This window comes from Kogia breviceps, chromosome 20, assembly GCF_026419965.1.
Source record: "Kogia breviceps isolate mKogBre1 chromosome 20, mKogBre1 haplotype 1, whole genome shotgun sequence".
Lineage (NCBI taxonomy): Eukaryota > Metazoa > Chordata > Mammalia > Artiodactyla > Physeteridae > Kogia > Kogia breviceps.
The window spans coordinates 5438370-5450415 of record NC_081329.1 but is presented as its reverse complement, the minus strand read 5'-3'; the positions used below and the strand labels follow the sequence as shown (position 1 = coordinate 5450415).

Sequence of the window (12046 nt, the reverse complement as noted above, 5' to 3'; positions counted from 1 at the left end):
AGTTTGTTTATGCTCATCCTTGATGGCTTCTTCCTCTCTCAGCGGAATACAGTTTCTTCTGGTTGGTATTCCAACAGACAAAAAGAGAGTTTTTCTTTTTATTATCTCTCACATTTCCTTCCTTTCTGCTTCATCTGTAACAAAATCTGCTAATTTCTTTATCACTCCCTGGCTGAGATGCTACAACTGCATGATCACGCCCTAGAACCGTTTTCTCAGTCCTTGTATGAAGGCTTCCTCCCATCTGTGCTGCAATAATCCGGGCTCTGGGACAAAAGATCAAGGGAGTTAAGAAGATTTTCAGCAGAGTGGCCGGGGCTCTGGGCCATGCCTGAAGAGAAGGGAAATAACGGTGGGCTGGAGCACAGGGAAAGCAAACGAGGCTGTCAGGGCTCTAGGAGGACAGTGAGAAGGGTCAGAGTTGGAGAAACAGAGTGAGAGCACAAAGGTTAAGATGCTGTGACTAGCAGACCCTCCTCTGCCCAGCGCACGCTTCCCATGTGTTCGACACGATCGGAAGCCCTTGGGGCACATAGAGTGCGATGGGAATCACACCCTCTGGTGTTGTGCAATGTTACCGATGCTCTCAGCATGACTGGATTTAATTTACATGGTCAGCAAATCCCACTTAAGGACAGAATCCAGGGGTGAGTTACGAGAGCCAGGGTTGCGGGTGGTTATGGGGGTGGAAATGACTAGTCTTGAAAGGGATGCCACGTGCGCCAACACGCTGCTAAGATCTGGGGGAACACAGTAAGAGAACAAAAGAGCTGAGGACGTAGTCTCCACATGAACAGGACTGGCAGGAACACGCGGAGGTCAACTGGGAACTGAAGTAGACAAACAGCCTGCACATCAAAGAGGCCGACTTCTATTAAGGTGGCACCCCGTGGCCCAGGCCAGAGGTCACGGAGAGTGGAAGCGTCAGGAGACTTCACGCAAGACAGCTGGAGGGGAAGCAGATTCCAGTGGGCCCCAGAGCACACTCACCCCACCTCCACGCTCTGCACCCGCTCCTCCTGGGCTACGCCCACCTACTACCCCCCTACCTTCTGACAGAGTCACAGAAAGTCCAGGTTCTCTTCAAGGTCCCTCATTCAGAAAACCTCCCTGATGACTGCAGCTTCCACTGGCCTCTTCCATTCTGGACCAATAGCTTTAGCAATCATCAGTCTAGATCTCCATTATCTAATTTTAGCAAACAGTTTTCTGTGTGTGGGCGAGTTTTTTATCTCCCAATTAATACATAAATCCTTTTGGAGCAGAAATTATAGTTACTCTGCATCCTTCGCTGTCATCATGGTAGAAGGGCAGGCATGTGGTTGATCCTTAATAAATACTTGTTCAGGGCTTCCCTGGTGGCGCCGTGGTTGAGAATCCGCCTGCGAATGCAGGGGACATGGGTTCGAGCCCTGGTCCGGGAAGATCCCACATGCTGCGGAGGAACTAGGCCCGTGCGCCACAACTACTGAGCCTGCGCTCTAGAGTCCGTGAGACACAGCTACTGAAGCCCACGCGCCTAGAGCCTGTGCTCCGCAACAAGAGAAGCCACCGCAATGAGAGACCCGCGCACGGCAACGAGTGGCCCCCGTCGGCTGCAACTAGAGAAAGCCCACGCGCAGCAACAAAGACCCAACGCAGCCAAAAATAAATAAATTTAATAAACTAAAAAAAGAAATACTTGTTCAGTCAAATCAATATTAAATTATACTTAAGGGACTTCCCTGGCGGTCCAGTAGATAAGACTCCGTGCTTCCACTGCAGGGGGCACGGGTTCAATCCCTGGTCGGAGAACTAAGAGCCGGCATTCTGAGCAGCGGAGCCAAAGAAAAGAAAATAAAATACATTTAAGAGTCTGCTTTTTTGGGGGGAGGAGTACTCTTTTTTAATTTAGTTTTTCACTTTCTTACATATTTTTCAGCTTTAATGAGGTATAACTAAGTTGTATATATGTAAAGTACTCAACATGATGACGTATGCATACATTTTGAACGATGGCCACAATTAAGTTCATTAACACATCCATCACATCACATAGTTAGCTCTTCATTATGGTGAGAAGCTTCAGATCTACTCTCGAATAACTTCAAGTATATAATACACCGTATTATTTTACTATGGAAGTGTTGGTGGCCTTAGGTACAATGATTCTGCCACAACGATGATTTTAATATGATGCAATGAGATATATGAGCTATCATTGGTATTTTTAATTTGTTTTTACCTCCTTTGAGAGTATCACTTTACCTCCCAGTTTATTTAAACCGGATGCATTTATCATGTTATATAAAGGGACGTTTATTAAGGTAATTGCTGTGAAATGATTGAAACTAATAACACTAATTTTTCTAGTGATCACTACTTCATTTATACCTAAGGAACCAATTACTTACAAATGATGCACTTATATTAATAGTTGCTCTGGATTTTTCTTCTCTAGAGACTTGTCACCCTGAGTTTACTTTCTCATCTATAATTAACAAACAAAATTGTACTCTTCTTTGTAAATCTTTCTTTAGGAAGGAAAGAATGTGTAAAAAAGTGACAATAATGGGTCTTTGTCACACATATATGAAGCACCTCATCATGAATTTTTGTCCTTGTTGTACTATCTAGTAGAAAAACTGAAACAGGACTGCAGAAAACTCCCTTCATATCCGATGTCTGTTATCTGCGCTTCAAATGAAGGCTGAAGTAGATAGCTGACTTATCTCAATAATAGAAAATGTCTACTAAAATAAATATTACTGCATGTTTAGTCTTCAGTATTTTTTGAAAACACAATTCCATTTCAGCATTTCCCTTTTACATAGTTTTTCTAATAGAAGAAATAACAAAATATTACACCCAGATGGAATTAGCCAGCAGTGAGTTATATTTTATTTTATATTCTTTATGCCCCAGTATTTCTTTTTTAAATAGTGCTTGCTTGGGACTCAAAGACTAGGATATAACCATGGTGCTATTTTTCACCAGCAGAGAACGTTGCTGATGGTTAAAAAAACAGTTCTAACACTTGCAAAATGATTCCTTTTTAATTATAACAACCTCACAGGACACTATTGTACTCACACACATAAAAACTAAACAAATCAAAGAAAATGCAAGAACAAGAACACCCCCCCACACACACACACACACACATATATAGCCACATACTTCAAAAGTTTAGGATCCTACCAGGATAAGGAGTACAAACCTACATGTTAAAATATATCAACCAGTTCCCTTACTTATTAATGATATATTAATAATGATGTGTAATGAATTCTACGTGAGCAATGTAGCCTAACAAAGCCTGAGATAACTTCTGGAAATATGTATGCCTGGTGTTTTATTTTGTTTCAGTTGTTCCTTTATCCCCACTTGGTAAGTATAAAAACATATACGTACAGCCATGAAGAAAGAAAAATACCAAAATCTTGTAGTTGAAGCCTCTAGAGTCTTCTTTGTTAGAAAGTCTAGGTTGAAGCCACAAAGAAATGAGTAAGAAGGACAGATCTGCTTGCCGTTTGAGAACCACTGCAATGAAACCATCCTCATGGACATGTTGTATTTATTTTTTGCTTGTTTATCAGCTTATGGGCATTTAGAGCTGAATGGAATCCTATGGGCCAGTTAAGCCAAATCCTTCATTTGTACCTGAGGAAAAAGGGAACACAGATGGATAACAGCAGAGCTGGGACAAGAACCACACCGAAATCAGGAGATTTCTGGTCTAGGGAATATTTAACCACATTAAGCTTCATCTCTGTTGCTTCGTTTAACTGTTTGAAATAGATCACAAATTTATCTGTATATTCTTAGTATTAAAGGTATAACTATCCTCTATAAATGAAATATGAGAAAAATAAACACAATATGTTTGTCAAAACAGACAAGTTACAACATCTTTACTGGACTTATTATAACACAATTTAAAACAATCAAGAAGCATGGTCTTTCATTTAAAAAAAAAAAAAAATCCTGGGCTTCCCTGTTGGCGCAGTGGTTGAGAGTCCGCCTGCCGATGCAGCGGACACGGGTTCCAGCCCTGGTCCGGGAAGATCCCACATGCTGCGGAGCAACTAAGCCCATGCGCCACAACTACTGAGCCCACGCGCCTAGAGCCCGCGAGCCACAACTACTGAGCCCGCGTGCCACAACTACTGAAGCCTGCGCACCTAGAGCCCGTGCTCCGCAACAAGAGAAAACACCACAAGGAGAACCGGCAGTTTATGCCTCTCCAAGGTCACTCCCCTTTCCTTAAAATACGAAGGAATTCTTGCAGTTCTTTTCTGATAAAAATCTTCTTTTGACCTTGGATCCACCCAAATCCTTTCTCTCTCTCTCCTTCCTCTTCCCCCTTCTTCCCTCCGTCCTGTTTCTTCTTTCTAGTCCTTGAAATTTGCTCCGTGAGAGCAGGTTTGTATCTTCCCCCCTTTATTAAAAGTACCGTAACTTCAACGGACTTATATCAACACAAAATCCGTCGATGCAAAAGGAATGTCATTCCTCTATTTTTCCTTCTGCTGGGCTCGATGCTGCAGGTCCCTGGTTTCTCAAAACGTTGTCCTCCTTGGACTCTCCTGCAGTCGAACTAACTCTGTCTCGTCTGTTTTCAGAGGATTCTTCTAGGGCTGTTTGCCTTCATGTTTCCCATCTCATTGGGGCCTTTGGGCCAGTGTTGAAACCCTCCCAGGACCACAGCCCTAGCCCTGTCATTGCACAGTTCTGCCTTCTTTCCTGTCTCCTGCCATGACTAATTCTAAATAGTTTTCATCAGTAACAGTCAAATGCTGTATTTCTGTAACTTTCTACTAAGTTAGTGAGGTAAACAGTGTTAGACAAACAGCTTAAGGGTGAGAGTGTTTGCTGTGTTTTTGCCAATTATGTGGAAGGTGCCATCTTCAGAATCTGGACGTGACCTCAAATAATGGGGGAGAAAATACACATTCACAACTAAGCGTCACAGACGTAGAAGTAAGGCACTGAGAGGGCAGAGAAAAGGCAGACTTTCATTAGATGCAGTGCTCACCAAATTCCAGGCACTGGTGCCCCGCGGTCACGGTTTTTACCAGATTCTCCTAGCAATGTGTAAAAATAGAATACTTTACTCAGCATTTATTTCATTCAAAGCTTTTTTCAAATACCCCTCTTTTCTTCTAGAAGCATCCCTGTAAGATAAATATTGTTCGTTTTATCCCCACCAATTATAAATTGAAGCCCAGAAGGTTAAGCGACAAAAGTGCCCAAGTTCCGTGGCTAATTAGTGGATAAATTAGGATAAAAATTTACTGAAATACTTATGTTTTAAGTACTTCTACAGAACAAAATTGCCTCCAGGTACATGGTTTGTCCCATATTTAAGTATCATCATTATTCTCCTTTTACTTGATATTTTAAAACACAATTTACATTTTTACTAAAATATATTTTAAATGAAACTTTAAATCTCTACCTTAAATAGAAAGTCAGTGTTTCTTATTTTAAAAACAACGAGGAAAAAAAAAAAAACAACAATGATTACCAAAGGCTCAAAGTGTAGGTCCTGCCCTCTCTTCATTAAAAAGGGGAACTCTCTGAAATATCGTTGATACTCTTTAATTATTCGACCTTTTTTTGACTTGAGTACCATTTTACCTCTCAGATTATTTAAACTTGGATGCCTTTATTATGTAAAGGGAGATCTGTTAAGGTAATTGCTGTGAAATGAATATAACCAATAACACTAAATTAGGATTTCTTTTTGAATTAATCAAAAGCATTGAAAGAATATTGAGATGAGAATAATTTTATGACCGTAACATTCAACTTTATTTGATGCCATGTCCTTGAACCACCTAAAATGGAAAGGTGGTATAACATAGAGTCTCTGGAGCCAGAAGGTCTCAGTTCAGAATCCCTCTTGACTATTTACTAGTTAGGTTACCTTGAGCAAATTACTTAAACCTTTCTGTGTAAAAATGAAGATGATGATAATAACACATATCATAGGATTGTAAAAAGCATTGTAAATAGTGCATGGCACATATTAAATAGTGTAGAAGTATTTGTGAAATATATAAAATAAAAATACTGGGGACTTCCCTGGTGGTGCAGCGGTTAAGACTCTGTGCTTCCAGTGCAGGGGGCCCGGGTTCGATTCCTGCTCAGCGAACTAGATCCCACATGCATGCCGCAATTAAGAGTTTGCACGCCACAACTAAGGAGGCCGCCTGCCGCAACTAAGACCCGGCGCAACCAAATAAATAAATAAATATTTAAAAAAATAAAAAGAAGCATTATCATAACTCATTTGTGGAACAGTAAAAAAAATACTTTGCACTTCACTAACATATATCCCACACTTTGGAAAACACTAAGCTGAGCAGATAGTGGAAATTTTTCATGCAGGAAATATATTTAAGCTGACAACAGCTGGCATTTCCATCGGGAAACAGAAAGGACGCGCCATGGAGGAAAAACGAGCACGATCAAACCGTTGGAGGTGGATGAAATTAGTTTGTAGTTTGTTTCGGTTAAGGGATAAAATGCACGAGCGATAACGGCAGGAGATGAAGTCGGGGAGGACAGCAACAGGATTGAGAGCTGTGCTTGAGGGGGGTGTCTTGATCATCACGTGGGGGTGATTAGGAGGAGACCAAAGCGGGGAAGTAACTGGCAGCGAAAAGACCACTAAAGTCCAGGCTGGAGGGCGTGAGGGGCTGGCGGAAAGCAACTGCACTGACACGGGATGAGACAGTGTGGACGGTGAGAGGGCTAATGACGTTTGCTCAACAAGGCCTGGTCTATTCGAGTCATCAGGCAAAAGAAAGGGGAGGAAGAGGGCAAAGGAAGACAAGAGGGAACCAGTCAGACCCCGGCAGGAGGAACCCCGTTTTGCAGGCGTGGAGGCTGAAGCACTAGGGGGGCGGCCGGGTGGAGACAGCGGCCACTGGGGCCCAGTGACACGGCTTCGGGAGTTACGCGCACATGTGACGCTTGGAACCACGAGCCGGGAAATCATTAGTTATTTCCAGAGGGAGAGTTTCAGTAAACTCTGGAGAGCATCACCCCATCCTAAGGCTAAGAAGTGACTTTGCTAAGGAAGGAAAGAGCAACTAGATAGACACTCCACCAGGTGAAGTCTCAACAGGACACAAGGGAAGAGGAGCAGCTGTCACGGCGCTCAGCCAGCGGGAAGGGGGACAGAGGCTTTCTGCAACAGCCAGTTCTCGAAGCGTGTCCTAGGCTTCGTCCTCAGCACTGGTGGAACCACACGTGAGAACGGAAGGTCCACCGGTCAAGCCCACACCTTCTGAATTTGAATCTCGGCAGTAGGACCCAGCAATTAGTATTGAACGTATTCTCTAAGTTATTCTATTTAGACAATAAACGCGGAGGTTCTAGAAAAAGAAGACGTACAGAAACAGCAAGAGACATTTATTGTGCTATCATTAGATAGTTTGGGCAGATCTCGTACCTTGTAGAGAAAGTAGCGAGTGACTATTTTGACAGGTCATGTTAACAAACTAAAGAAGAATTTAGCTCCACGTCACAGTACCTTCTGAACTCCTCGGGCATTATTCCGGTTCTCTTGGTTCTACAGGTCAGGCCTTCCCTTCTCGTTGAGATGTGCTTTTTGTTTGTCTGCCACATCATGACTGCTGTGCACCAAGTATGTGGCTTCGTATTATCTACCCTCATTTCCTCACCTCTTGTCAAACAGTTGAAAATAGAATGACCTCAAATCAGTCAGGTTGAAACAGGATCTAATTCTTTTTTAAGGCCTCTAAGTTTCTAGGTTGAAACTAATTCTGTCCTTGACTTTAAACCCATCTCATTTACCCTAATTTTGCTTTGTTTTTCGACTGTCTAGGAGATAGACCTATATTTTTGTATCATAAATGACAGCTCTGCCTCTTTCCCGTTAAAAATAATAAAATGAGATTTACATTGAAAGTTTTAATAAACTGAATCTTACATGTTTAATTTAGAAACATATCCTTCAAAACGTAAGTACAGTTAAGACTACACTTCTTTTTAGTTGTACCATACCAATTCCAATTATGTATTTTGTACTGTTAACACGTTTTTGAAAACTAAAGCAAGCTTCTGAACAGTTAGTTCACTACAAAACATTCAGTTTATTGTGACAACAGGATATTGAATAAAGGATTTATGCTAATTGACCTACCTTCCAATTTATGACATAAACTCAAAGTTAAGTAAAATAAAGAGTAATTTACAATAGCCTTAAAAACTTCAAATTCAAACTAAAATAAGAAATATTAGTTGATCGTATTTGAAATTATTCTGAGTAGAGCTTATCCCAGCATTTTACTAACACATTTCCACCCAGGCATGAATTTCCACTCAAATGTTTTACTGTGAAACTTTAGTGTGACAATCGGGACTTCTCCATAGTTCTAACTAAAGTTTCAATGCTTTACCATACGTGTTTCACAAAACCTGTATCAAATTTTCAGATGTAAACCTGACGATGTCTCTACTGTGAAACACACTTACATCTCTTTTAGAAATGAGATCAAGTAGCTGCCTACCTCAGTTCCTTCCCTCCTTCTCTCCTCCAATCAGGGGCAAAAGGGGGCCTAATGCCCCTCCTCTTGAAATTGACTGTCCTGAATGATTTTTGTGACCACTAGAATACAGCTGTTCAGCTTGATGTTTTGGGACCTAAGATGTTCTAGGTTATAAGAGGCCTTGCAGCTTCTGCCGGGTTTTTTCTTGGAACACTTTTCCAGGGCTGTTCCCTCCTGGAACCCAGCCACCATGTAGTGAAAAGTCCAAGCCACTTGGAGGCAACCCCACCTGAAGTCCCAGTCAACAGCCAGCATGCTGTCAGCTCCAGGTGGGAGCCACTTTAGGCGACCAGCCCAATCAAGTCTTCAGATGCTAGAATCCCCAGCAGATACACAACTGCAAGGCAGGAGACCTCAGATGAGAACCGCTCAGCAGCCAGTCCACAGAGCCATGAGAGATAATAACAACTTGTTGTTCTAAGTCACTAGTTATGGAGATAGTTGTTAGGCAGTGAAGATAACCAGAATATTAATCTTTCTCTGCTCAGGTTCAGACTATCAGACGTCCAGGTTCAATACCACTCCCTCCATGAAACTCTCCATGATAATACCTAAATAATGAACGAAATAATGTCCAACATCACCTTTTAAATAAAACAAAGAACGGTAAGTGACGTGGAGAGAGGAGAAATACAAAATATCCCCCCAGCTACCTCACACTGGAGCCTGGAATTTCATAATTAGAGACCATGTGGGTTAAAGTTAACCTTGAAGCTAAAATATAAATATTCTTAGCAAGGAGTCAGTCCTGCATTTTTTCAGTATGAAATGCTTCATCATATCCTTTCTGGAGAGCAAAATTTAGGTGCAGAGGGAAAGCCTGTTGCATACCTAGATTAGCTGAAGGCATCACTGAGGAAAGAAAATACAGAAAAGGAGAAAGCAAGGGATCCCAAAATCTCAATTTGCCTACTTCGCAAATAACTTTTTTTTTTTGAGGATTAGCCTTGTGCATTATAAATAACCATCAATTATTCAGAATATTTGATTAACCAATTACTCTCATTCTTCCACGATGCTAGAGTATGGATTTCTTCTTCTGAGTCAAGCAAGAATTGATTGCTATATTCACTCCCATAGCACCATCTTCCTTTTTTTAAATGATAAATTTCAGTTGTCATGACACCAGAAAAAGATGGATTCAGCTTGCTGGCACAGTCAGGCATTCTGCTACACTGCTTTCCCCTTTACCCTAGCAATTTGGACTCCAATGCTAAACCCTCACCCCCCTACTACCTCTAAATAAAAGAAGTTCTAAGCAATGTGTTTTTCACAAGGAAATGAAAAGAAGAGGAGAGAGATGACCTTAAGTGACCAAGAGCTTTCTCTCTAGTTTCTGGACAGATTTCCTTCCTTCTTTCTCTCATGGGCCCCCTCGGCTCCTTCCTATTTGTGGACCGCGTGTCTGGGTCACTGTCCTGAGTGCTGGCCTCACACACTAACTCTAGTGCTACCCACTTGTTCCCTTCTCTACTTCCCTGACCTCTGGGCTCTCACCCGCCTCCTCTACCCACTCTCTCCTACCAGCCATCTGACACCTACATGAGTTTTTAGTGACCTTGATTACAATAGGAAAAGGCAGTCCACTCCTGGCAGAAAAAGAAAGAGACACATTTTAGGTATCTGTCAGTGTACAGGTAGGACAGAGAAGTCTTCAAGCTCAGGATTCGCAGAGGAGCTCAGGTGCTAACTCCACCCCCTGTCCCGGAGAGAACTCTCCAGTAACCTGGGGTCGTGTAGTAATTTTCCTAAAGACACTGAAGTAAAAGCCAAGACCAACTGTTGCCATTATCGTTTGGAAATGCAACCTACAGAAATAATTAACTGCAAAATGATGTGTACTTTACCCCCCGGTAGATACAGTCCACTCAAGCTTAAGGTTACGAGGCAAAAATGTCATTCCTTCTAGAAATTTTATGTTGGATCCAAATAGCATCTTAATGTTTTCAGTAAAACGAAGGGGTTACGTAAGTCAATTAGTCTGGTTTTCCATTTATGAGAGCTTTTCCCCTCTATGTGCTACTCTAACGAGAGTTTGTATGGCCATGTATTTAGAAAGGAAGGCAAGAAAGGAGGGAGAGAGGGAGGGAGGGAAGGAAGGAAGAGCCTGAAACTCATTCTGCCATACTTGGGAAAATGTTTTATCCTTCCTTTTTAACTTGGAAATATTCCTTCCGTTTCAGAAAACTTTTAAAGACAGTTCTTCCTGCAGGTCATCTGCAACACTATTTTATTCAAAGCCCCTAAAAATGGGTCTTTCTAAAACTTCTCCAGAAGCACGCAAGAGACTACACATGTCTTGACAACAATGAACATTCACAGGCAAAAATGTCCTCGGCTTTCTCTCTTTTCCTTTCTTCCAAGTTGGCCAGCGTCTATGAACTGCACCGATTAGCAGTCCAGGCGCCCCCTAACCCTCGGGCCTGTGGGAACTCAGGAATTTCCACCCGGGCACGTCAGTGCCGAAGGCCTCCTTTACCCTGGAGGAAATCCCTGACAACAAAGGACAGGCGAGAGGCCGGGGGAGGGGCGTAACGCGCTCGGACCTGAAGGAACGGGAGCGCTGGCGTCGCTGCTCGGGTCGCTGACCCGAGGCCGTGGGCGGCGGCACGGCCGGGCTCTCGCCGGCCTCCGGGACGGGCCGCGCCGCCTCCGCAGGGCGCGCGACGCCTGCCCTCCGGCCCCCGCGCCCTGCTCCGCTCCCGGGCCTTCTCGTGGGACGCCGCCGCCTCGGGCTCCGCTCGGTCCGACGGGCTCACACCCGCTCCCCTCCGCCCACCCACACTCCCCGGGCCGTTGCAGCTGCCGCCGCTCAGCCCCGAGGCGGGCGGACCCCGTCTAGAAAGTTGAGCGGAGCGGCGCGCGCCCCAGCGCCCGGGGGCCTGGGCCGGGACGGGCAGCCCGCGTCCCTCGCCCCCGGCCCGGCTCTGCTGGAGGCCGGTCGGCCTGCAGCCTCCACGTCAAGCCCTTTGCGCCGCGGCGGCGGCCCGCTGAGGCGGGGGCCGGAAGGGGCCCGCACCTCGCCTCGTCCGAGCGCCTTCCCGCACGCAGCCCTGGGCGAATGGGAAGCGCGCGACGGCGCCACTCCTCGAGCCCCGTCTCAACTTGCTCGCCGAACCGCACACTGAGACGTGGCACACGTGGGGACGGCCACCCCGCCCCCCGACTCTCCTTCTCCTCGCCTGCGACCCCCGGGCCGCCCACGCGCGGCGACCCCCGGGCCGCGGCCCTCCCCCGGCGCCCGGGAAAAGTCCACAGACGGACGGGGGAGGCGGGGAGGGACGCGGTCCGAGGCCGACCGACACCCGCTCTCTTCCCGCCACACCCGCCCCCGAGGCCGCGCCTCACTCACCCATGGCGCCGCGTCCCCCTTCCCTGCGGCCCGTCCGGAGCGCAAGCGGCCGGCGCAGCCCGGGGCCCAGGGCTCCGCGCGCTTCCCCTGCTCCGCGCGGCGCGGCGACTGACGGCCTCGCCCCTCCCAG

At 45.0% G+C, this 12046-nt stretch overlaps 1 protein-coding gene across 1 annotated transcript in view; it reads right to left on the bottom strand.

Moving 5' to 3' along the window:
- The window catches only part of GPM6A (glycoprotein M6A), a 252254-nt gene extending 240208 nt beyond the window's left edge, over positions 1-12046 (bottom strand). The window contains exon 1 of the mRNA XM_059049313.2: positions 11917-12046. Within this exon, the coding sequence (XP_058905296.1) occupies positions 11917-11920 (4 nt within the window). The 5' untranslated portion in view covers positions 11921-12046. The remainder of the gene's footprint in view (positions 1-11916) is intronic.